Genomic DNA, 26,139 nt, shown 5'->3' on the forward strand with positions numbered 1-26,139 from the left:
GCATAGATGGCCTTCACAATGTTAAGGAATGTTCCACTACCCCCAATTTTTCTAGTGTTTTGAGCATGAAGGGATGCTGTATTTTATCGAATGCTTTTTTCTGCCGCTATTGAAATAATCATGTGATTCTTAACTTTTAGTCTGTTGATTGGTGAATGACATTTATTGATTTCTGGATGTTGAACCCAACGTTGCATCCCTGGATAAAACCCACTTGATCGTGGTGCACTATCTTTTTTTAGTATATTTTTATATGCGATTTGCTAAAATTTTGTTGAGAATTTTTGCGTCGATGGTCATTAAGGATATTGGTCTGAAATTTTCTTTCCTTGATGTGCCTCTGTCTGGTTTAGGTATCAGGGTGATATTGGCTTCATAGAATGAGTTTGGGAGGGGTTCCTTCCTCTTCTATTTTATGGAATACTTTGAGAAGGTATTGGAGTGAGCTCTTCTTTAAAGGTTTTGTAGAACTTGGCTGAGAACCCATCTGGTCCCAGACTTTTCTTTGTTGCTAGGCTTTGATGACCTCTTCTATTTCATTGCTTGAAATTGATTTATTTGTTGTGTATGTCCTCCTCGTTCAGTTTAGGCAATTCATATGTCTCTAGAAACTTGTTGATGTCTTCGAGGTTTTCTGTTTTGTTGGAGTATAGATTTTCAAAATAGCTTCTAATTATGTTTTGTATTTCACTCGTGTCTGTTGTGATATTTCCTTGTTCATTCCGAATTTTAGTAATTTGAGTTTTCTCCCTCTTTTTGGTAGCATGGCTAAGGATTTATCAATTTTGTTATTTTTTCAAAGAACCATTTATTTTGTTAATTTTTCCAATTGTTTCTTTGTTTCAACTTCATTGATTTCGGCTCTGATTTTTAACTATTTCCTGTCTTCTACTACTTTGGTGTTGGTCTGCTCTTCTTTTTCTAGGGCTTTGAGCTGTAGTGTTAGTTGTTTATTTGTTGATTTCTACTTCTTTTGTTGAATGCACCCCATGAAATAAATCTTCCTCTCAGTACTGCTTTCATAGTGTTCCAGAGATTTTGATATGATGTGTTCTCATTTACTTCTAAGAATTTTTTAATTTCCATCCTGATGTCTTCAGTTATGCATTCATCATATAATAGTGTATTATTTAATCTCCAAGTATTGGAGAAATTTCTTTTTTTATTCTGTCATTTATTTCTAATTTCAGTCCATTATGATCTGATAGAGTACAAGGTAGTATCTCTATCTTCTTGTATTTGCTAACAGCTTTGTGGCATAAAAACATGGTCTATTTTAGAGAAGGATCCATGTGCTCCTGAGAAGAAAGGGTATTCATTCTTAGTTGGATGGTATATTCTATATAAGTCGGTTAAGTCTAAATTGTTGATTGTGCTATTGAGATCTATGGTTCTTTATTCAATTTTGTTTGGACATCTATCCAACGGTGAGAAAGGTGTGTTTAAAATCACCTAGTATTATTGTGTTGTGGTCTATTTGATTTCTGGAATTGAGAAGGATTTGTTTGACGTACATGGATGAGCCAATGTTTGGGGCATAGATATTTATGATTGTTATGTCTTGCTGATTTATGCTTCCCTTAAGCAGTATGTAATGTCCTTCTTTATCCTTTCTACTTTTGGCTTGAAGTCCACATTATCTGAAATGAGGATGGATACTCCAGCTTTTTTGCTGTGTCCGTGTGCATGGTATGTTTTTTCCCATCCTTTCACCTTTAGTCTATGGGTATCTCCTTCTATGAGCTGGGTCTCTTGCAGGCAGCATATTGTTGGAGTTTTCTTTTTAATCCAATCTGCCAGTCTATGTCTTTTGATTGAGTTCAGGCCATTAACATCATGGTTATTATTGTGATATGATTTGTATTCCTAGTCATTGGACTCGTTTTTGTTTTTTGACATGATTTGGTGTCTCCTTTATTTGGCTATTTCTTTAGGCTAGTTCCTCCCGTTGCTGATTTACATCGTTGTTTTTCATCTCTTCCTCATGGAATATTTTGCTGAGAATGCTCTGTAATGATGGCTTTCTTTTTGTAAATTCCTTTAGCTTTTGTTTATCATGGAAGGATTTTATTTCATCTTCCAAATTTGAAAGTAAGTTTTGCTGGGTATAAAATTCTTGGTTGGCTTCCATTTTCTTTCAGGGCTTGGTAAATGTTGTTCCAGGCCCTTTTTGCTTTTAGGGTCTGGATTGAAAAAATCTTGCTGATATTCTTATTGTTTTCCCCCTGAATGTAATCTGATTCTTTTTTCTCGCGGCCTTTAAAAATTCTGTCTTTTTTGAATGTTAGGTTATTTTCATAATAATGTGCCTTGGTGTAGGTCTGTTGTAATTTTGCATATTTGGAGTCCTATAAGCCTCTTGTACTGGGTTTCCATTTCATTCTTCAGATTTGGAAAATTTTCTGATATTATTTCATTGAATAGATTGTTCATTCCTTTGGTTTGTTTCTCTAAGTCTTCCTCAATCCCAATAATTTTAAAATTTGGCCTCTTCATGATATCCCATAATTCTTGTAGATTCTGTTCATGTTTCTTACCATCTTTTCTCTTTGGTCAACCTTGTTTTCAAGATTAAATATTTTGTCTTCAATATCTTGAGGTTCTGTCTTCCCAGGTGATCTATCCTATTGGTTATGCTTTCTATGGAGTTTTTAACTTGGTTTATTGTTTCCCTTCATTTCAAGGATTTCTGTTTGGTTTTTTTTTTTCGGTATCTCTAACTCTTTATTGAAATGTTCTTTTGCTTCCCTTATTTGCTCTTTCAACTGTTGATTGGTGCTTCATTTAATGCCTGCATTTGTTCTGTCATCTCACTTGTTTGCTTCCCTGATTGTTTTTAATTATATACATTCTGAACTCCTTTTCGGACATTTCTTCTGCTGTGCTGTCATTCTGTTTTATTGATATAGTATCTAGGTTTGTTTCAGACATTTCTTCCCTTGTTTTCTCATATTGGTCAGATGTCAGTGGGACTTTGTGATGTTGTAAATTTCCTCTATGGCTTATAGTGTCCCTGTAGATTTCCAGTGTATCACCTACCAACCTTCAGTAGCCAGAAGTCTTGGATTAACTTGATATTGTAGTGCTTCTGAAGAACGCTGCCCCTAGCCTGCTACTGGTTCCGGGGGAGAGAGACCTGGAGAGGTCTCTTGCTGCCCAATCCTTGTCACAGAGGCTGGTTGCAGGTCAGAGGTCTTCACTAGCTTGGGGACTTGTGGCTGGCTCTGTGTAGACAGGCTCTCACTGGGCGGTTTGCCCTGAGAAGCTAGCCTAGAGAGGCGCTTCCCGCTGGAGGGGGCTGGGCTGCTTGGGGAAGTCCCTGGTGCCCTGTGCTGGTCACTGAAGCAACCTGTGGGCGGGCCAGAGCTGGCAGTGGGGTGGGCTGGAGCTGGCCTTGCTGCTTCTGTGCAGAAAGGCTCTCACTGGGGGGCCTGCTCCGCGAAGCTGGAGATTCTGTCCCTGTGGGAGTAGCTCACCGCCAGAGTGCACAGAGCTGCCTGGGGGAGACTCTATCTGCCCTGTCCTACTCTAACAAGCTGCTCGAATCTGGGCCTGCTGCCCAGCTGAGCTTCACTGGGTGGGGGAGACTCACCCTGTGGTTCTATTTTAGTCTGAGTCTCTCAACGCCTCCCCTTCTTGAATCCTGGGTTCTGGAGTGACTGGAAATGGAGTCACCCTCTAGTCCGCCATCGTGGATCGCCCCGTGGAAAAAGCCTGCAGCTGGAGGGGGACAAGGCTGCCTGGAGAGGTCTCTGACTGCCCAGCCCTGGTCCCAGAAGCTGCTTACATGTCGGAGGTCTCCGCTGGCTTGGGGACTTGTGGCTGGCTCTGCGTCAAGAGGCTCTCACTGGGCAGTCTGCCCCGGGAAGCTAGCCTAGAGAGGCGCTTCCCGCCGGAGGGGGCTGGGCTGCTTGGGGATGTCCCTGGCGCCCTGTGCTGGTCTCTCGGTTGGTAGGCTTTTGATGGCTTCTTCTATTTCAGTGCTTGAAATTGATTTGCTTAGATTGTGTACATCTTCCTGATTCAGTTTGGGAGGATCATATGTCGCTAAAAATTTGTCGATGTCTTTGATATTTTCAATTTTGTTGGAATATAGATTTTCAAAGTAGCTTCTAATTATGTTATGTGTTTCAATGGTGTCTGTCGTGATCTTTCCATTTTCATCATGAATTCTAGTAATTTGAGTTTTTTCTCTCCTCTTCATAAATGTGGCTAGGGGTTTATCAATTTTGTTTACTTTTTCAAAGAACCAACTTTTTGTTTTGTCAATTTTTTGAATTGTTTCTCTTGTTTCAACTCCAATGTTAGGTCATTAAGTTGTTGACTTTTTATTTTTTTAATGTATGAGCTCAATGCAATAAACTTTCCTCTTAGTACTGTTTTCATAGTGTCCCAGAGATTTTGATATGTTGTGTTATTGTTCTCATTTACTTCTAAAAATTTTTTATTTCTTCCCTGATGTCTTCTGTTATCATTGCATCATTTAGTAGCATATTAGTCTCGAGGTACAAGAGTAGTTTTTAGTTTGTTATTTTATCATTCATTTCTAATTGCATTCCATTATGGTCTGATAGGATACCAGGGTAGGATTTCTGTTTTTTTGTATTTACTAATGGCTTTTTTGTGGCATAGCATATGGTCTATTTTGGAGAAGGATCCATGAGCTGCTGCGAAGAAAGTATATTCAGTTGATGATGGATGAAATACTCTGTAAATATCCCTTAAGTCTATATCATTGATTGTATTATTTAGTTCTATAGTTTCTTTGTTCAGTTTTTGTTGGAGGATCTATCCAGTGGTGAGAGGGGTGTATTAAATCACCCACTATTAATGTGTTTTGGTCCGTTTGATTCTTAAAATTGAGACGGGTTTGTTTGATATATGTAGATGCTCCATTGTTAGGGGCATAAATATTTAAAATTGTTATATCTTGCTGTTTTATGCTTCCCATAAGCAGTATGAAATGTCCTTCTTTATCCCTTCTGACTAACTTAGGTTTGAGGTCCACTTTATCTGATATGAGGATGGAGACCCCTGCTTTTTTACTGGGTCCCTATGCATGGTCTGTTTTTCCCCATCCTTTCACCTTTAGTCTGTGGATGTCTTTTTCTATGAGATGAGTCTCTTGAAGGCAGCATATTGTTGGGTCTTTCTTTTTAATACAATCTGTTAGTCTATGTCTTTTGATTATTGAATTTAGGTCATTGATATTCAAGGTTATTATTGAGATATGATTTGTATTCCTGCTCATTTTGGCTTATTTTTGTTTTTTTTTTTTTTTACTTGTCCTTTTATTGGCTTTTCCTTTAGGGTAGTTCCTCCCTTTGCTGACTTGTATTGTTGTTTTTCACTTCCTCCTCATGAAATATTTTGCTGAGAATGTTTTGTAGGGCAGGATTTCTATTTGTAAATTCTTTTAACTTTTGTTTATCATGGAAAGATTTTATTTCATTGTCAAATCTGAAGGTTAGTTTTGCCAGGTATAGGATTCTTGGTTCTTTCAGAGCTTGAAATATATTGTTCCAGGTCCTTTTTGCTTTTAGAGTCTGGGCTGAGAAATCTGCTGATATCCATATTGGTTTCCCCTTAGGTGTAATCTGACGCTTTTCTCTAGCAGCCTTTAAAATTCTATCTTTATTTTTGTATTTGAGGTATTTTCATTATAATGTGTCTTTGTGTGGATCTGTTGTAATTTTGTGCACCTGGTGTTCTGTAAGCCTCTTGTATTTGATTTTCCATTTCATTTTTCAGGTTTGGGAAATTTTCTGATATTATTTCATTGAACAGATTTTTCATGCCTTTGGTTTGTGTCTCTGTGTCTTCCTCAATCCCAATAATTCTTAAATTCAGTCTTTTCATGATATCCCATAATTCTTGGAGGTTCCATTCATGACTACTTAACATCTCAGTTTGTTCAATTTTATTTTCAATATTGAATATTTTGTCTTCATTGTCTGAGATTCTGTCTTCCACGAGGTTTATTCTGTTGGTGATGCTTTCTATTGAGTTTCTAATTTGGTTTATCATTTCTTTCATTTCAAGTATTTCTGTTTGGTTTTTTTTTTTTTCAGAATCTCTATCTCTTTATTGAAGTGTTCTTTTGCTTCTTGCATTTACTCTTTGAACTATCTACTGGAATGGTCATGCATTGCCTGCATTTGCTATCTTATCTCATCTTTTGCTTCATGGATCATTTTAATCATGCAGATTCTAAACTCTTTTCTGTCATTTCTACTGCCATACTCTCATTGAAGTCTATCACAATAGCATCTTGGTTTGTTAGGGACACTGTCTTCCCCTGTTTTTTCATATTGTTTTTATAAATTCACCTCTAGCAGTGAAGATCAGAGATACTGAAGCTTGCCCCCTGCAGGCTTATTATGACCCTGCAGTTTTCCACTACCTCTCCTTTGAAGGGGAGATCAATACCAATAGCACCCAATACAAAGAAAATGTAACCCTGAACCAGATAGCCCATAAAGACTTCAACACTTTTAAAATAAACATGATCAGTTCAACTACTATTTACAATATTTCTAGTTGTGAACAAGAGGATGGGGAAAGGGTGTAGGATGTAAGTGAGTATAGAGGTACCTGTCAAAGGCCCTCCAGTCTCCTGTAGGTGTCTCAGGAAGGTAGCTACCCTTCCAATGATGATGTCCATACTCTCAGGAATAATTCAAAGTGCCTGCAGGAGCCTCCAAAGAAGATGGGGAGGCCCAGTGAGGGTGCACTGAGTCAGCATGGAGGCAGGTGCAGTGTCCTTCAGCATTAGGGGGGCAGGTTGTCAGGCAGGCTTAGTGACGGTCCAACCTCAGTGTGGGGGGCAGGCTCAGCACTGGTGTCTGACCTCAGTGTGGGCTTGGGCTCAGCCTAGAGCTAGTATTAAATGTTGCATTGAGGTAGGATTAGAGTTAAGGAATGAATATGTATATTGGGTAACATGAATATTCATAAGAATGATATTAATACACAGTTTTCAAATTGAGGTTGCATGGATACAACTGAATATATAATATATCCAAGAAACATAAATATTCATAAGAATCAATAATTTTTTAAGTTGAGGCTGCATGGATATAATATAAAACTAAATATATAATAATAGAGATGGAAATATGGCATTGATAATTTAATATTTAATGTTAAAATACCCATAAACATTCACATTTTATGTAAATTTAGATTTAGTTATATGGTTAAAATTACAGTTAATGTTAAATTTTGATGCTGAGTGCAGTGGCACACAACTGTAATCCCAGCAGTTCAGTAGGCTGAGGCAGGAAGATCAAAGTTTCAAAGCCAGTCTCAGGAACAATGAGGCACTATGCAACTAGTGAGACTCTGTCTCTAAATAAAATGCAAAAATGGCCCTGAGAGTATGACTCAGTGGTTGAGTGCCCTTGAGTTTGATCCCCAGAACAAAGCAAACAAACAAACAAAATTAGTTAGTGTTAAATTTTGAGTTGTATACTCAAAATTTAATTGTACAATGAATATGTACATAGGGTAACATGAATATTCATAAGAATGAACATGTAAAATATGTGTAAAACCATATATAAACATATATGTTCTGAAACTCAAAGTGTATCCTGAGAGATATATGTATACATATTTTTTTAAATGCCATATGCCTGGTTATGTTATATAAATAAATATCAAATAGTATATGTGTGTATATACCATGGATAATTGAATATACAAGTAAAAATACACACAAATATTCCTATTAGTATACATGCTTTTATATAAAATTAGATTTAGGTATAGAAATAAGATTAAGGTGAGTATATATTTTTAAGTTGGTGAGGGTGCGCTGAGTCAGCATGGAGGCAGGTGCAGTGCCCTTCAGCATTAGGGGGGCAGGTTGTCAGGCAGGCTTAGTTTGCACTTATCAGAGCAAACATTTGGCCTTTGGTTTTTTGGTCTTGATCTATTTCACTTAGTGTGATATTCTTCAACTCCATCCATTTACCAGCAAATGCCATAATTTTATTGTTCTTTATGGTTGAGTAATAGTCCATTGTGTATATATACCACAGATTCTTTATCCATTCATCAATTGAAGAGCATCTTTGTTGATTCCACAATCCAGCTATTGTGAATTGAGTAGCTATGGACATTGATGTGACTGTGTCACTGTAGTATGCTGATTTTAAGTCCTTTGGGTATAAGCCAAGGAGTGGGATAGCTGGGTCAAATGGTGGGTCCATTCTATGTTTTTTGAGCAATCTCCATACTGTTTTCCAGAGTGGCTGCACCAATATGCAACTCCACCAGCAATATATGAGTATGCCTTTTTCCCCACATCCAAGCCAAAACTTATTATTGCTTATGTTCTTGATAATAACCATTCTAATTGGAGTCAGATGAAATCTTAGGGTGGTTTTTAATTTGCATTTCTGTAATTACTAGATATGATAAGCACTTTTTCATATATTTGTTGCTCTCCTGTATTTCTTCTTTTGTGAAGTGTCTGCCCAGTTCCTTAGCCCATTTATTGATTGGGTTCTTTGTATTTTTCATGTAAAGTTTTTTAAGTTCTTCATAAATTTTGGAGATTGGTGCTGTGTCTGAAGTGTGTGTGAAAAAGATTTTCTCCCACTCTGTAGACCCTCTTTGCACCTTATTGGTTTTTTCCTTTGCTAAGAGAAAGCATTTTAGTTTGAATGTATCCCATATATTGATTCTTGCTTTTATTTCTTACACTTACTAAGGAAGTCTGGTCCTAAGTCAAAGTGAGAGAGATTCAGGCCTACTTTTTCTTCTATTCACCATACAAACTTTTACATAAAATTATGTTTAGGTATACAAATAAGGTTTGAGTTACTTATAAATTTTGAGTTGTTTAGGGAACAAATATGTATACCTGGCAATATATTAATTAGAATGTACATGTGAAAATATGTATGAAAATATACAAACAATTTTAAAATAGATAAGGGTGCAATGTGAATTTTATAAATACACTTTTGAAATTTAGGGATACACTCATAAATTATATACATGAATGTATAATATGTACACAAATATTTATAATTGAACATATCAATCAAAATATATATCAGTATTCACATTATCACATGTGCTTGTGTAAATTTACTTTTTCTTATCCACACAATCTTAGGATTAGTATTAATTTTTTATTGGTTTCATATATGTATAGGAATTGAATACATAAATCATGAAACATGAATATTTATAAATATATACTTGTGAAAATATGTATGAAAATGTATACAAGTCTTGAAATAGGGAATGGTTTAGTGTGAGACATACAAATACATATAATTTTTAAATTTTGGGATGCATGGATAAATATGTATGTGACTATACAATTATATGTATGCAAATATACCATTGCTAATTGAAGGTATAAGTCAAAATACACATAACTGTTCTTTTACTATATGTACATTTGTGGAAATTTAAGTGTAGATATAAGGGTAATATGTATATCAGAAAACAAGACTTTTCACCAGAAAGTATGCTTGAAAATATGTTAAAATAGCAAATGATTTAATGTGAGTTATACAAATACACTTTTTTAAATGTGGATGCATGGATAAATTACATATATGAATATATAATATCTATGCAAATATATGATTGATTATTGAATATAGAAGTCAAAATACACACAAATATTTATATTTCTATGTATGCTTTCATGAAAAGTTATGTTTAGTTATGGTATAAATTTAGGGTTAGTATTAAATTTAGGGTTGGTTTTGGGTTAGGGTTAGGGTTAGGGAATGAATATGGATATCAGGAAACATGAATATTCACAAGAATATACACATGAAAATATGTACTCTTTCAGATAACTCCCTTGAAGAGAAGATTCCACTTGCAATGAACTATTATTTACCAATGGCACACATGGTTCCAAAGTGAATTCTTACCTCCAAACTGTGAAAAGTAGTAATTCTTTATGTTAATTCTACCCTGGACAAACCCCAATGTGCTCACTGAGAACTGAGTTCTTTCAACTTGAAACTGCTTGTACAAAGTGCTACTTTTCTGTTCCTCCAAGCTTCTTAGCAACCTGTCAAACACAGTTCAGCCTGTGTATCCAGTCTGTTAAGTGCCCCCAAGTTACTGGGAAAAACTGGTACTGCCTTCGGTCAACTTCACAAAAACTCATTGAAATTGAACTGACAAACTTTTCCAATCCCCCACCCCAAAAGACCAGATTCCTCTTGCAAAGAACTGCTATTTACCAAATGGCACAGATGCCTCAAAAGTGAAACTTTCCTGTGGCCCATAACAGGTACTGTTTCATGCTGGGTCAACTTGAGATAAACCCCAAAGTGCTCACTCACAATTAAATAAGTCCCTGCTTCCACAAACTGCTTCAGTTCTATCTTCCTAGATATTCTCAACAAACATGTATGGAACAGACTTCAGACATAGTATTCAGAGGTTGTCAGTAATAATTTCACTGAGTTGCTGAAGTAGGAGTGCACTATCAAAACATCATTTTTGGATGACCTCTGGACATGTCTCTGCCACTTGTTTAGCAGCTGTACTTCTATGTGCTGTTTTTCTCAGGAAAGATTTTAAAATATGAAAATAAAGGTTTTTAGAAAGCATTTGTACAAATGTGCTCGTAATTTACCAATGTTGTTGACCAATAATACTGCTGATTCAAAAGTGAAACCTTGCCTGCAATTCTGAAAAGTGGGAATGTGTCATGCTTGTTTGACCAATGTCCTCACTGAAAACATTATTTTCAGCCATACTTGCTGGCAAAATCTCTTTCAGTTCTACTCCTCCTAGCCATTCTCAGCAAGATCATTCAAAACACAGTTCTGACCCAATATCAAGAGTCTTCTAGGAAAAATTAAAATGTGATTCTGAAGAATGGGTACACTCTTAAAACATCCTCTATGATGAAATTTGGATATTCTACTGCTATGTGTTAAACACTTAAACTTCTCTGAGCTGCTTTTCCTCAGGCATTTGGAAGAAGAACATATAGGTTCTGAGGGATCACTTGTACCTAGGTGCCCCACGAGAATAAGTAACTGGAATTACAAAGAACATAAATTCCCCAAAGTTTTGTGAAAATCAAACAGTAAAGCTTTCTCAGAAAGCTCCCTGAAGTGCCAGATTCTGCTTGCAAGGGACTGCCACTTACCAATATTCCACATGTTTTCTATCATATACTTTACAGTCCCACTTGGCTCCCAGGCATCAGTGCTCCTATCTATAAGAGCTCTCTCATTAGACTAGTTTGTAATACTGTGGAGCTGATGTTTGAATGTGCTAAATGAAGGAGCTCACAATTGCAGAGAAGGAGCAGATGCAGCAAGTAGCTTCAATGTGGAAGCACTTGCTCTTCTCAATGAGCACCTTGTGTTTTAGTATGGATCAATTAGCTCAAAGTATAGTTGCTTAACAGCAAGATAAGAGATTGTTTCCTTTCAAAGCCATCATACAATTGTTAATCTAGCAGTGTATACCAAAAGGGCAACTGCAGTTGAAGAGTGATTGCTGAAAATGTTTCAGTAATAAATTTCAATGACTCTTTGGGGACCAGATCCTACCCAGGTTTCCACTTTACATCATAGGTGCTTTCCAGCAACAGAAGAAACCATTTCAATTCAAAGTGTATTATTTGAAAGAGGGAGTTTATTCCCAGCAGACAACTATTGTTAAAGAGTTTCTTTAGAAAGAGGTTTCAAGATGGTGGACTAGAGGGTGGCTGCATTTCAGGTTGCTCCAGGACTCAGGATTCAAAAGAGGAGATATTGAGAGACTTGGGACCAACTCAAAGAAGCCGGGTGAGTCTCTTCCATTGGGGTGGTGTCCTGGATGGGGCAGTAGTCCCAGAATAAAGGGAACTTTGTGAAGTAAAGCTGCCCAGCGAGACACCCCTCCCCCTGCTGGAGCAGTGAACTCAGACAACTGGGAGCATTAGAGAGGAGGCCGCTCAGCACAGTGCTTGGACTCAGAGCCACCTTTGGGGCTCTGGGCAGTAGCCCAGAGGAGGAGCTGCGCGGCGAGCTGTTTGGACTCAGAGCAACCACTCCTGAACACCAGGGCCTGCCCTGAGGAGGAGGAGGAGCGTGGCCGCTTGGATTCAGAGTGACTATACCAGAGCTACGGGCAGTTGCCGGAGGAGGAGCTGCGTGGCGAGCTGTTTGGACTCAAAGCGACCATTCCTGAACACCGGGTCCTGCCTGGAGGAGGAGGAGGAGGAGGAGTGTGGTGGGTCGCTTGGACTCGCAGTGACTGCGTTGGAGCTCCAGGCGGCTGCTCAGAGGAGGAGGCGAGTGGTGAGTTGTTTGGACTCAAAGAAACCGCTCCTGAACACCAGGGGGCTGCCTGGAGGAGGAGCGTGGTGGGTCGCTTGGACTCAAGTGGCCGCACTAGAGCTCCAGGCAGCTGCCTGGAGGCGTGCAGTGCGTCACATGGACTCAGAGCAACTCAGAGCGACTCAGAGTGACTGCTCCTGAACAGCAGGGGGGCTACCTGGAGGAGGAGGAGGAATGGGGCGGGTCACTTGGACTCGGAGTGACTGCCCAGGGCTACGGGCAGTTGGCAGGAGGAGGAGGCATGCAATGAGTTGCTTGGACTCCTAGCAACCGCACCGGAACACCGAGTGGCTGTCTGGAGGAAGAGGTGTGCGGCAGGTCTCTGGGAGTCGGAGCAGTTGTAGGGGGCTCCAGGTGGCTGCTCAGATGAGGGGCTGCATAGCCAGGAGATTAGGTGCAGAGCAGGGTCACAAGACCTAGGAAGCTTCTTGGTGGAAGAGCCACACAGAGACATGCTTAGGCGTGGAGCAAAGGTTCCAGGACTGCGGGCAGATTCTCTGAGGAGAGGCAGCCTAAGGAGACTCGTCTGCGAAGAGTGAGGCTCTCAGGCCCAGGAGGTAGGGCCGGGCCCCTTGGAATGTTGCAGAGGAAGGCAGCCCAGCCCAGGCGGTAGCTGTAGATTGAGGGGAACCTCTAGGAGGGGAACTGACCAGTGAGACCTCCCCACCGGGTGAGTCTTCCCTGCCGGGTGAGGTTTTCCCACAAGGATGGTAAAATCAGAGACACAGCCCCAAACAGGGCTTGCCTCAGCCTGTAGCGTAGTTCCCCTTTGAATGACCATTGCTCAACAACTGGAGATATCTCTGCCCACTAGCAGGGAATATACCCCACCTGAAGGCCACCACCCCTAGAGAGGCAGCTTCCTTGTGGAGCACCATGCTATCAACTTCCTCCAAGATGTCAGCCTACTGAAGGCTAAGAGGGGATATACTAGAAACCTTCAGGGACATTATAAGTCAATAGAGGAAATCTGCAATATCTCAGCGGTCCACTGATACCTGAACAACATGAGAAAAGGGAAGAAAATGCCCCAAACAAATCTACATGTTACATCAATAAAACCCAATGACAGCATGGCAGAAGAAATGACAGAAAAGGAGTTCAGAATGTTCATAACTAAAATGATCAGAGAAGCAAATGATGAGATGAAAGAGCAAATGCAGGCACTGAATGATGAGATGAAAGAGCAAATGCAAGCATTGAATGACCACACCAATCGATAGTTAAAAGAGCAAATACAGGAAGCAAAAGATCATTTCAATAAAGAGTTAGAGATATTGAAAAAAAAAAACAAACAGAAATCCTTGAAATGAAGGAAACAATAAACCAAATTAAGAACTCCATAGAAAGCATATCCAGTAGCATAGAACACCTGGAAGACAGAACCTCAGATATTGAAGATAAAATAATTAACCTTGAAAACAAAGTTGAACAAACAGAGAAGATGGTAAGAAATCATGAACAGAATCTCCAAGAACTATGGGATATCATGAAAAGGCCAAATTTAAGAATTATTGGGATTGAGGAAGGCCTAGAGAAGCAAGCCAAAGGAATGAACAACCTATTCAACGAAATAGTATCAGAAAATTTCCCAAATCTGAAGAATGAAATGGAAAATCAAGTACAAGAGGCTTATAGGACTCCAAATACACAAAATTACAACAGACCCACACCAAGCCACATTATAATGAAAATACCTAACGTACAAAATAAAGACAGAATTTTAAAGGCTGTGAGAGAAAAGAACCAAATTACATTCAGGGGGAAACCAATACGGATATCAGCAGATTGTTCAATCCAGACCCTAAAAGCTAGAAGGGCCTGGAACAACATTTTTCAAGCCCTGAAAGAAAATGGATGCCAACCAAGAATATACCCAGCAAAACTTACCTTCAAATTTGACGATGAAATCAAATCCTTCCATGATAAACAAAAGTTAAAAGAATTTACAAAAAGAAAGCCAGCATTACAGAACATTCTCAGCAAAATATTCCATGAGGAAGAGATGAAAAAACAAAGAAGCAAATCAGCAAAGGGAGGAATTATCCTAAAGGAATTGTCAAATAAAGGAGGAACTAAGTCGTGTCAAATAAATAAATAAATAAAATTTAAAAAATGAACCAAATCACTGGGAAACCAAATCATACTTCAATAATAACCCTGAATGTTAATGGCCTGAATTCATCAATCAAAAGACATGGACTGGCAGATTGGATTAAAAAGAAAGATCCAACAAAATGTTGCCTGCAAGAGACTCACCTCATAGAAAAAGATACTCATTGACTAAAGGTGAAAGGATGGGGGAAAACATACCATGCACATGGACTCAGCAAAAAAGCTGGAGTATCCATCCTCATTTCCGATAAAGTGGACTTCAAGCCAAAGTTAGTCAGAAGGGATAAAGAAGGACATTTCATACTACTTAAGGGAAGCATAGATCAGCAAGATATAACAATCATAAACATCTATGCCCCAAACAGTGGCTCATCCATGTATGTCAAACAAATCCTTCTCAATTTCAGAAACCAAATAGACCATAACACAATAATACTAGGTGATTTTAACATGCCTCTCTCACCACTGGACAGATCTTCCAAACAAAAATTGAACAAAGAAACCATAGATCTCAATCACACAATCAATAATTTAGACTTAACAGACATTTATAGGGTATACCATCCAACGAAAAGCGAATACACTTTCTTCTCAGCAGCACATGGATCCTTCTCTAAAATAGACCAAAGCTAATGTTAGCAAATACAAGAAGATAGAGACACTACCTTGTATTCTATCAGATCATAATGGATTGAAGTTAGAAATATGAAAGAGTTAAAACAGAAACTATTCCAACACCTGGAGATTAAACAATATGCTATTATATGATGAATGGGTAACAGAAGATATTAGGAAGGAAATTAAAAAATTCTTAGAGGTAAATGAGAACAAAGAAACATCATATCAACATCTCTGGAACACTATGAAAGCAGTACTTAGAGGGAAATTTATTTCATGGAGCACATTTAATAAAAGAAGTAAAACTCAACAAATAAAAAACCTAACACTACAGCTCAAAGCCCTAGGAAAAGAAGAACAGACCAGCACCAAAAGTAGTAGAAGACAGGAAATAGTTAGAGCAGAAATCAATGAAATTGAAACAAAAGAAACAATACAAAAAATTGACAAAATAAATAGTTGGTCCTTCGAAAGAATAAACAAAATTGATAAAACTTTAGCCACACTAACAAAGAGAAGAAGAGAGAAAACCCAAATCACTAAAATTTGAAATGAACAAGGAAATATCACAACAGACACGAGTGAAATACAAAACATAATTAGAAGCTATTTTGAAAATCTATACTCCTATAAAATAGAAAATGTTGAAGACATCAACAGGTTTCTAGAGACATATGAATTACCTAAACTGAGCGAGGAGGACATACACAATTTAAATAGACCAATTTCAAGTAATGAAATAGAAGAAGTCATCAAAAGGCTACCAACAAAGAAAAGTCCAGGACCACATGGGTTCTCAGCCGAATTCTACAAAACCTTTAAAGAAGAGCTCACGCCAATACTTCTTAAAGTAATAGAATAGGAGGGAACCCTCCCAAACTCATTCTATGAAGCTAATATCACCCTGATACCTAAACCAGACAGAGACACATCAAGGAAAGAAAATTTCAGACCAATATCCTTAATGAATATTGATGCAAAAATTCTCAACAAAATTCTAGGAAATCACATAAAAAATATTAAAAAGATAGTGCGCCAAGATCAAGTGAGATTCATCCCAGGGATGCAAGGATGGGTCAACATCAGGAAATCAATAAATGTAATTCACCATATCAATAGACTTAAAGTCAAGAATCACATGATTATTTCAATAGATGCAGAAAAAGCATTTGATAAAATATAGCACCCCTTCATGCTCAAAACCCTAGAAAAAATAAGAATAGTGGGAACATTCCTTAACATTGTAAAGGCCATCTATGCTAAGCCCATGGCCAATATCATTCTAAATGGTGAAAAACTGAAAACATTCCCCCTAAAAACTGGAGCAAGGCAGCTTCTTTTCCTATTCGTATCCCTTTAGTTTCTTTGGTCTGTCTAATTCCTCTGGCTAGAGTTTCAAGGACGATATTGAATAGAAGTGGTGAAAGAGGGTATCCCTGCCTTGCTCCAGTTTTTAGGGGGAATACCCTCTCCCAAGAGAGACAAATGGCCCACGTACTGAGGTTTCTAAGGAAATTTGCCATGGAAGGAGGATTGGCCACCTCCTGGTAGGATGTAAGTCTTGCTAGAGTTTGGGGGAGAATTCTCGTTTGGTGGAAGGAAAGGGTTGCAAGTTACCCTGGAGGTTCCACAGTCAAAAGTCATGGGAGACGTCCCCGATGATCAGGAGTCATGCCGATGTCCCCAGTGGATGCCATTTGGGTGACTGATAAGGAGCCTTGGTCTGATTCTGGTAATGTGAATGAGAAGGGCATTGCACCTGTGAGAGTGTTGTGGCTGACCAGCTGGTGGATGTTGGAGAGTCCTGTGAGAATTTGTTTTACTGCGTGTATTGCCTCTCTTGTTCTTTTTGGTCTGCTTGGTCTGTTTCTCCTTACTATGGGACAGGCTCAGGTAACTCCTAAGACTTTCCTCCTGAGTCATTTCTCTGAGGTCTGCGCCAAAAGACAGAACTTTGGTGTGGACCACCTAAAGAAAGGTAAGTTTGTGACACTCTGCTCCACGGAATGGCCAACCTTCAATGTTGGCTGGCCACCTGAGGGCACTTTTTCATTGGAAGTCATCAAAAGAGTCCGAGATGTTATCAATAGGCCCAGTTTGAAGGGGCACCCAGACCAGTATTCCTACATATTAGTATGGCAGGCTCTTGTGGAAAACCCCCATCATAGCTTAGTCCTTTTCTCCACTGGCCACTAAAAGCCCCAGTCAAAGCTTTGGCAATGACTACCCAGGCACCGTCACCTGAGACTCTCCTGAGACTCCTGCCCCTTCCCCTGAGAAACCTGGGAAACCAGTCCTCCAAGAAGGGTCTGGTCCCCACCCATCCCTTTTAGATCTGGACTTGGAGGAAAATCTTCCACCTTATGCCCAACAGCAGCCCCAGGTCCTACCACAGGGGGCTGATTCTTCCACTTCCTCGCCAACACCCCAACCTAGGTCTTCAAGGGGACTACGTCGTCGGAGACACCGGGAGGAGAACAATGATGAAGAACCCTCCTCATCTTCAAAGGGAGCCCTGATTTTACCTGTCCGGACCTTAGGCAGGGGAGGAGAGGGAGGAAAACGCACCTATCAGTACTCCAGTGATTTGTATAACTGGAAGGCCCAGAACCTACCTTTTTCTGAGGACTCCAGGGATTTAACTGAGTTGTTTGAGTCCATTTTGCATACCCACAGTCCCACCTGGGATGACTGTCAGCAGCTCCTCAGAACTCTACTCACCACAGAAGAGCATGAGAGAATCCTCACAGAAGCAAGGAAGAACGTCCTTGGGGATAATGGGAGACCAACCACCCTACTGAACCCGATTGATGATCACTTTCCCTTGAACAGACCTGAGTGGGATTTTGGGACGCCTGTGGGTAGGGAGCATCTCTGAGTCTACCGCCAGACTCTTATGGCCGGTCTCCGAGCAGCAGCTTGCCGTCCTACCAATTTGGCTAAGGTAAAAGTCGTAATGCAGGGGGAAAATGAAAGCACGGCCATTTTCCTTGAACGATTGTATGATGCCTTTAGACAATATACTCCCTTAGATCCTATGGCAGAGGAGAATCAATCAGCTGTAATCATGTCTGTTATAAATCAGGCTGCCCCAGATATTAGGAAAAAGCTCTATAAGCAAGAGGGACTAGGAGGAATGGCTATTCAGGATCTTATGAAGGTAGCGGAATGAGTGTTCAATACTCAAGAGACCCCTGAGGAGTGGCAGGACAGAATTAGGAAAGAGAACCAGGAATTACAGGAAAGAATGAGGAAGAAAGATAGAGATCACCAGAGTAAGGAGAACAGGAGACAATAGAGGGAAATGGCAATGATACTGTTGGCTGGGGTGAGAGAGGATGGAAAACAAGGTTTCTGGAGGAGTGGCCCTAGCCGCCCTCGGCAGGACTGGGTGGAGCTGGGTAGAGAACAGTACTGCTACTGCAAGGAGCACGGGCACTGGAGGTGGGAATGTCCCAAATTACAGAAGCCAGGAGATAAAACGGGTGGTGATGCCCGAGTCCTCCTGGAAGGGACAGACAGCGACTAGGGGGACCAGGGCTCGGAACCCCTCCCCGAGTCTTGGGTAACCATATTTGTGGAGGGGAAGCTAATAGGACTTATGGTGGATACCAGAGCACAGTATTCGGTTCTCAACAAGCCCACAGGGCCCTTGTCCCGGAAGAGAAACACATATGAATATGTGTAAGCATCCATGAACCATTCAGGTCACAATTGAACAGGGAAAGGAAAAAAAGAAAAAATAAGAATCTTGATGAAAATTTAAAGAATTTTTTTCTGTGGGAGGTCAAAAGATTCTTGGCTTCCCTTCTCACATGTTCTAGGTGGGGTTGCTGGGTTAGGGTTAGGGTTAGGGGGATGACACATATTAACAGCATCCAATGCAAACAATGTACAACCTTAAACCAAATAACTGCTATTAAGGCACCTACAGTTTATCACAATGAACAGAAATGATATGTTGAATTATTGTCTACAATATCAGCAGTAAGTTTGCTAAACTAGTGTTTCAAATGATGGACAAAGAGGGAACAGAAATAATGTAAAATGTGATGTTTATGAGGGGAAGGAGAGAAAATAGAGGTACAAATTTATAGTAAGAGCAAAGTGGGAATTAATACAGTTGGCTATTAGCATGACAGAAGTGAGAAAGAGAATCCAGGGAGATAGATAAGTGAGAGAAAAATATACAGATTTTTTAGGAAAGTGAAAAAACAAGAATACACAACAAAACTGTAAACTCTAATATACCATTCAGACATCCCATTCCTTAATAAATTGATACATGGAAAACATTTGGATTCAAAAGTGGTATAGATGTGAGAGAGGGGGAAAAAAGAGGAAAAAAAAAGGAAAGTCTCAAAGAAAAATTGAACAATTGTTTCCACTGGCTTTCAAAAATTTTCTGTTTCCCTTCATTGCTTATAGGTGGGGTTGTCTAAAGTTTGATGGTAGCTCCAGTCCCATGGGTGCTGGACCAATTGGCTGGGTAAGCCCATTGCAAGATGTCCTCATACCCTCTTCTGGACCAGTTGCCTGGGTGAGCTGATAGCAAGATGCCCTCACACCCTCTTCCAGTCTTCCCACCTGTTGTAGCTGGCTCCTTCTGTCCCCATGAACCTCAGGACTTGCCTAGTTGGAAAAAACCCAGTTTTCATCAGTTTCTCTCAAATCTGTGTTTCCCTGGGAACTGCCCCCAGTCTCAGGCTTTCAACAGATTGGCCCATACAGACCCAGCTGCCATCTGACAGATCTGGGCTTCAGATTCCCCAGGCTCTCTTTGCTGCAGTCCCAAGATAACAATGCTTTCCAACTTGCAGAGAGACCACCAGAGATACACTCATACAAAGGAGAGATCCTGCAAAGAGTCAGTCAGATGGTGTGCACTAGCACACAGAACAGGAAGACCTCAGGTGTAACCAGATCTTCAGGTACCCTGACAACTTATCTCCATGCCCTCGGTGGTGTGTCCCCAGACTGAGATGGCCACATCCTGAGATGGCAGCAGTGGTGGTAGCAAACTTGCAGGCCCCTTGGCCCTGAACTCCCAGGCTCTGGTCAGTGTCCCAAGATGGCAGTGGCCACGTATAATCAAACCTGCAGGTACCCTGACAATGGACTTTCAGGCAGCAGCAGGCAGTGGGCAATCCACAGGCAGTCTGTAGGCAAAAGGCAGGCAGTCCACCAGTGCATGGTGGGCAATGGGCAACTGCAACATTGTTTCTACCAGAGAAAAACTGCAAATAAAATAATTGTCCATTGAGAAAAGACTTACTGATATCCTTTACAAGGCATTATTTGACTATTAGAAGAATATGTCAGGACCCCATTGGTTGAAAAGGTTTCTATTAAATTTATGAAGAACATCAATATAATGTATAAAATGTATCAATTTTGCAGATAAAAGGCCAAAATAAATCCTCAGACAAGAAGCCAGAAGTAATTTCAGGTTGGTGTCAGTTCTTGGTGGCAAGTATACAAATAACTCTAAACTAAATCCTTGCTATATGAAAAATCCTACTAGATTCTCAATTTAGGCTGCTCTGAATCCTAAAATCACATTTCTAGATCACTATAGACCCCCCGACAAGTGAACTACAGATGTTGATAACGTTAGGCCCATAATACTAGATAGATTTAAATATATATATGAAATACATATATATGGTGTGTGTGTGTGTGTATATATAATATATATGTGTATATATATATATATTTAAAAGAACAGAGAACCATGCTTGTTTGGTCCATCTGATAATGAGCCCAAGGCTAATGTTAGTGGCAGTGTTAGCAATCAAGAAACACAGGACACTAAGTGGAAAGAAAAGAATAAGAAGAAGCCAGATATCATTGTCTTTTCCACATCTGCACAATGGGCATGAGAGAATAAAGGATAATAACACCTGAATCTTCTTTTTTTTTTCTTTTTCTAATAAACTTTCTAAATTTTATAGAACTTTCTGGGAATGGAAGTGCATGCCTGTAATGCCAGGAATTCAGGAGTCTGAGGCAGGAGGATTACAAATTTGATGTCAGCCTCAGCAAATTTGCAAGGCCCTAAGCAACTGAGAGAGACCCTGTCTCAAAAACAAAAACTAAAAGGGGGTGGGGATTGTCTCAGCAGTTAAGCAATATCAATCAATAAATAAATATCATACAAATTACTGTAAGCTGTAATTGTATCTGGAAACTGGTAAACATGAAGATATGCTATTCAGATCCTGGGCTGTGGAAACATAATTAGCACATGCCTCCAGTTCTGAATTCACCACCAGGTTCATCAGAAGTCTTGCTTCCTAAGGAATGCTTTACTCCAATGCACAACAGAAATCCTAAGACAAGTTTATTCCATGGGCACAAATCTGAAAATTGGAACTCCTCTGAAACATTAATTTGGCAACAGGAGTCACCATTTGCCTGGAGAAAGCATTGCTAGAACTTTACTCAGTTTGATATTTTGCAGGGTCTCATTTCCTTTCTCATTTACTTGGGTCAGACCTGCATCTGATCATCTGATAGCTATTCTTGATCCTTCTGTATCACTCTCCTTTTTACCTTATGAGCATTTCCCATGATAAATCTCTTACATTAATAATCTCATCTCAGTGTCTGCTTTTCAAAGGATCTGGATTAAAACAGGTTCCAAGGAAATAAGTGGTGACATTTAGGAGTCTGAATATTTAGAAGTTGTCTACTCACCACCTGGTGGGTGAAGAGGAGGCCAAGTTAATTTACAAGTGGAGCATGAACATTCTCTGCACTGGACAGTGGGCTAATGTCTAGAGATTTTATTGATTATGACATGGAAAATGTCCCAGACGATAGATAACACTTCTATCTGCAATGGTTTGGCTCATTGGAGTACATGAGAAATGTGTAATGGGAATTTATGTACTTAGAATTGAATAACATCCACTTTGTGTCCTTTGTCTATGGGATAAGAGCTATTGGAGTAGGAAAGTCTATGTGAGAACATCTGAAACTGCTCCTTTAGCCAAGATAAAAATTCAAAACCAGTATTTACAGTTATCAGATAACATTGGCATTAATAAATACCTAAAATAGGTTCGTGGTAATCAGTTACTAAGTAGACAATTGCATTCTTTTACATTAGGATTTTTAAAAGTGTTATGAATTGTTTTCATTCATATGGGATAGACAAAAATACTCATTTGCAGTTTTATTTCAAAAAAAAAAGCAAGATAACAAGAAGAGTCATTCTGGGGGTTCTGGTAAGACTTGCACTCCAAAAGAAAGATTATAAAAACTAAAGATTCAGGAACCTGAAAGTCTTTAGGGTTTCACTTGTCACTGTTTTGGAACAGTCCCACCAAATTAAAAGATAAATACTTGCATCTTGCAACTCTTACCATTAAGAAGAAAGTACAGGACCTGAAAGTACTTTGGGAGTCCCAAAGGCAAAAAGTATACACCTAGAAATACTTATCTAGTTCATATACAAGCTGATATGTAAGATTACTACTTTGAGCAATCCAAGGAGAAAAAAGTTCACCTTAATAGCTATAGACAGTGAACTAAGTAGCCCTGCAACTTAGGCCATGTGATCGAAAAGTCTAGATTTTAGAGGTGTTAATAGTAGAGGAGATGTATTATGTATCCCAAATATTGCCCCTGGGATTCTAGAGTAAAGCTGTGCCATTAATTGCACAAAATTATTCTCCTTTAAAGAAAGAATTCCATCACTAATTAGGGAAAATGTACATCAAAATCAAATGAACTCTTATCTCACCCTAGTTAGCATGGTTATTATCAAAAAGACAATATAAAACAAGTGCTGGTGAGAGTGTGAGGAAAAGGGAATCTTTGCACACTGCTGGCGAGAATGTAATTTAGAACAGTCATTATGGAAAATATTATGGAAGTTTCTCAAAAAAACTGAAGAGTTACCATATGATTCAGCAATCCTACTACTGGATATATATCCAAAGCAAATGGAATTGGTATGCTACATATACAACTGCACTCCCATGTTCATTGCAACACTCTTTACAATAGCCAAGAGTGCAGCAAACTTAGTGTTCACCAACTGATAAATGGACAAAGAAAATGTGGTCTTTTTTTCCCCTTCGATACATATGCACACACATACAATGGAGCCTTAAAAAATAATAAAGTCCTGTCATTTGTGGCAATGTTGCTGGCATTGGAAATCATTATACTAAGTTCAATGAGACAGGCACAGAAAGATACCACATGGTATTCCACTCATAAGTGGAATCTAAAAAAGTTGATCTCATGAAAGTTGAGAGTAGAGTTGTGATTACCAGGGCAAGAGAAGAGGAAAAAAATGAGAAGACACTACTTAATGGTTACAAATTTATAGTTAGGAATAAAAAGTTCTTGTGTGCTATATCAAAGTTAATATACAAATGAATAAACAATTATATAATGTATATTTCCAAAAGATAGAAGAAAACATTTTTAATGTTTTCATCCTAAAGAAATTATAAATTTCTGAAGAGATACATATAGTTATCCTGAATTTGAAAATTACATGTTGCACGTGTATCAAAAATCATGTTATTCCACTAATATGTATATTTGTGTTTTTATGTACCAGTTATAAACAAATGTAATTTAAAAAAGAAAAGAATTTCAGGCATGTTCCTAGTAAAAGAAAGTGGAGCACTTACTAAAGAGTACTACGTAACAGAACATCTGGAGGTATTCATTATGACCTGGGTCCTGTCAGATCTACCAAGTCAAATGGGTTAAGCAACAATCCCTCATAAGATGAAAATAGTCATCTGGCATTAGACTGGATCAAAGGGTTCTCCTGAGCTATGAGAGCAGGTATCCTACAGAAAGAAGGAAGAATAAGGGTATTTTAATTCTATACTCTATGGGTCCTCCTGGCTTAATAACTAAATACACCTGCAATAAATATATGAGGTGGAACAATGTATTAAAGCTATTAAACTGAGATTTCTGTTGTAGTTAAACATGAATAGGAGAAAAACAGCTGCAAAGAGTTTCTAAGAATTCATCCAGGGGATAGGAGGACAAGGGAGAACCACATAGGAGAGAGAATAGGTGATAAAGGAAGGATCTTATGGTTTTTCTGATAGAACACAGTGAATCCCAGTTGTTCAGTGTACTAGTGGTGTATATAATATTCTTCTTTATTAAGATAAAGAAGTCGACAGTATAGGATTTTTATATTTGTTGGGGAAATTATAATAACTAATTATAGGTGGTAAACAGGCAATGAAATAATTTCGGTACTGAAGAGCATGAAGTTATGACATCTAATATATATAAATAACTATACCTTTTACTCTGGTAGTTTAACAAACCCTTTTCCTTAACATATTGCATTACAAAAGATGTCAGTTAATACTCAACCATGGAAGTCACCTAAAAATAGTTCATTTTAGTACTTAACTCTGGATTTCAATAGTCTTCTTACTCTAAGTATCAAGAAGATTCAAATAAGGTATGTTTACTTTGAGACCCAAATTCCTTATTTGCAGGAAATTTCTAAGAACCTCAGAGATCTCAAACTAAATATAATTTTACAAAATAATAAAGAATTTTAACATTTTTCCCAGTGAAATAATGACACAATGGTATTTATAAGAAAAATATATAAATCTCCATTGGAGATCTGGAAAATCATATGTGAAAATTTCCATTTACAGAGATCCACAATCATCTTGGTTTCCTAAAAGCAAACACTATATTCTTAGTCTTCAGACTAATATGTACTTTTGCCTTTGGTCAGAGCATGTCACTTTCACATATAGAAAGACTACTCATCTACTACATTATCACACATCTCCCGGAGAGCTTCCTGAGAGCTGCCACTACCTCTTTGTTCCTCAGGCTGTAGATTATGGGGTTTAGCATGGGAGTGAGGATATTGCTGAAAACAGAAAGTGCCTGGTCCTGCTCTGGACTATGAGAAGAAGTGAAAGTCATATAGATGAATATGTTTGGGCCAAAGAAAAGACTCACCACTATTAGATGGGAAGAGCAGGTGGCCAGAGTTTTTCTTCTGCCCTTGACAGAATTCATATGGAACACAGTGATAAAGATAAAAGTATAGGAAGCTGTGATGAGACTAAAAGGGACAACAAGGAGCACAATGCTTGTCACCACCACCACTAACTGATACACTGAAGTATCTTCACAGGAGAGTTTAATGAGGACTGGGACCTCACAGAAGAAGTGTTGTATTTCCCTTGACCCACAAATGGGAAAATGCATAGGATAAACTGTATGAATAAATGAACTCGAAGATCCTCCAATCCAACATCCAACAACCATATGCAGACAGATCCTGGTACTCATGATGGTGGGATAACGCAATGGGTTACAGACAGCCACATAACGATCATAAGCCATGAGAGTCAAGATGAGGCATTCTGACATTCCCAACATCAGAAAAAAGAAACTTTGTGTTCCACAGCCAATCCATGATATGTTCCTTTTCCCTGTAAAAAAGTTTGAGGCCATCTTTGGGACAATGGTGGAAGTTAATGTCAAGTCAATGATGGAAAGTTGGCTGAGAAGAATGTACATGGGTGTATGGAGCCGAGAATCACTGCAAATCAAGATAATCAAAAGTATGTTTCCCAAGAAGGCAAGAATGTAGATAAAGATGATTATGGAGTTGAGGACAATGGAATGCTGAAACTCAGGAAAGAGTCCCACAAGGATGAAATCAGTTACAAAGGTCTCATTCATCAGCATCATGCCTCTGTAAGAAATGTAACAAGGCTGGGGCACAAACAAAGTGGATTAAAACCAGTGATATTCAGTATGGGTCTTGTATTAATCTGTAGATCAAACATTTTTAACATTCTCTTCAGTTCTCAGTTGTCAGATAGCATTTGCCATCATCTCACCAGAGACACTTTACCATATAACTGACTAAATTTTGTTAAAAGAGAATATTGAAAAGAATGATCAAAGTTTCTTAGCCTCTGCAGAACTGCTAATTTTATTCTTTCTTCTGTTTTTTAAGGTGGGTGAAGAATCTTGTAAACTATGAACCTACCTTCTAAAATTTTATACCATTTCTAATAACCATGGGTCCTAGCTATTAACATTTGTA

The 26,139-nt window shown here is 38.8% G+C and overlaps 1 protein-coding gene across 1 annotated transcript; it reads right to left on the minus strand.

Moving 5' to 3' along the window:
- Positions 1 to 24,842: 24,842 nt before the first annotated feature.
- LOC306664287 (olfactory receptor 2T27-like) lies at positions 24,843 to 25,778 on the minus strand (the record flags this gene model as incomplete). The annotated part of the gene is made up of 1 exon (XM_079145130.1): positions 24,843 to 25,778. One exon carries the CDS (start codon positions 25,776 to 25,778, stop codon positions 24,843 to 24,845), a length of 936 nt encoding a protein of 311 aa, XP_079001256.1.
- Positions 25,779 to 26,139: the final 361 nt, after the last annotated feature.

Source organism: Sciurus vulgaris, assembly GCF_902686455.1.
Source record: "Sciurus vulgaris genome assembly, chromosome: 6".
In the NCBI taxonomy this organism is placed as follows: Eukaryota; Metazoa; Chordata; class Mammalia; order Rodentia; family Sciuridae; genus Sciurus; species Sciurus vulgaris.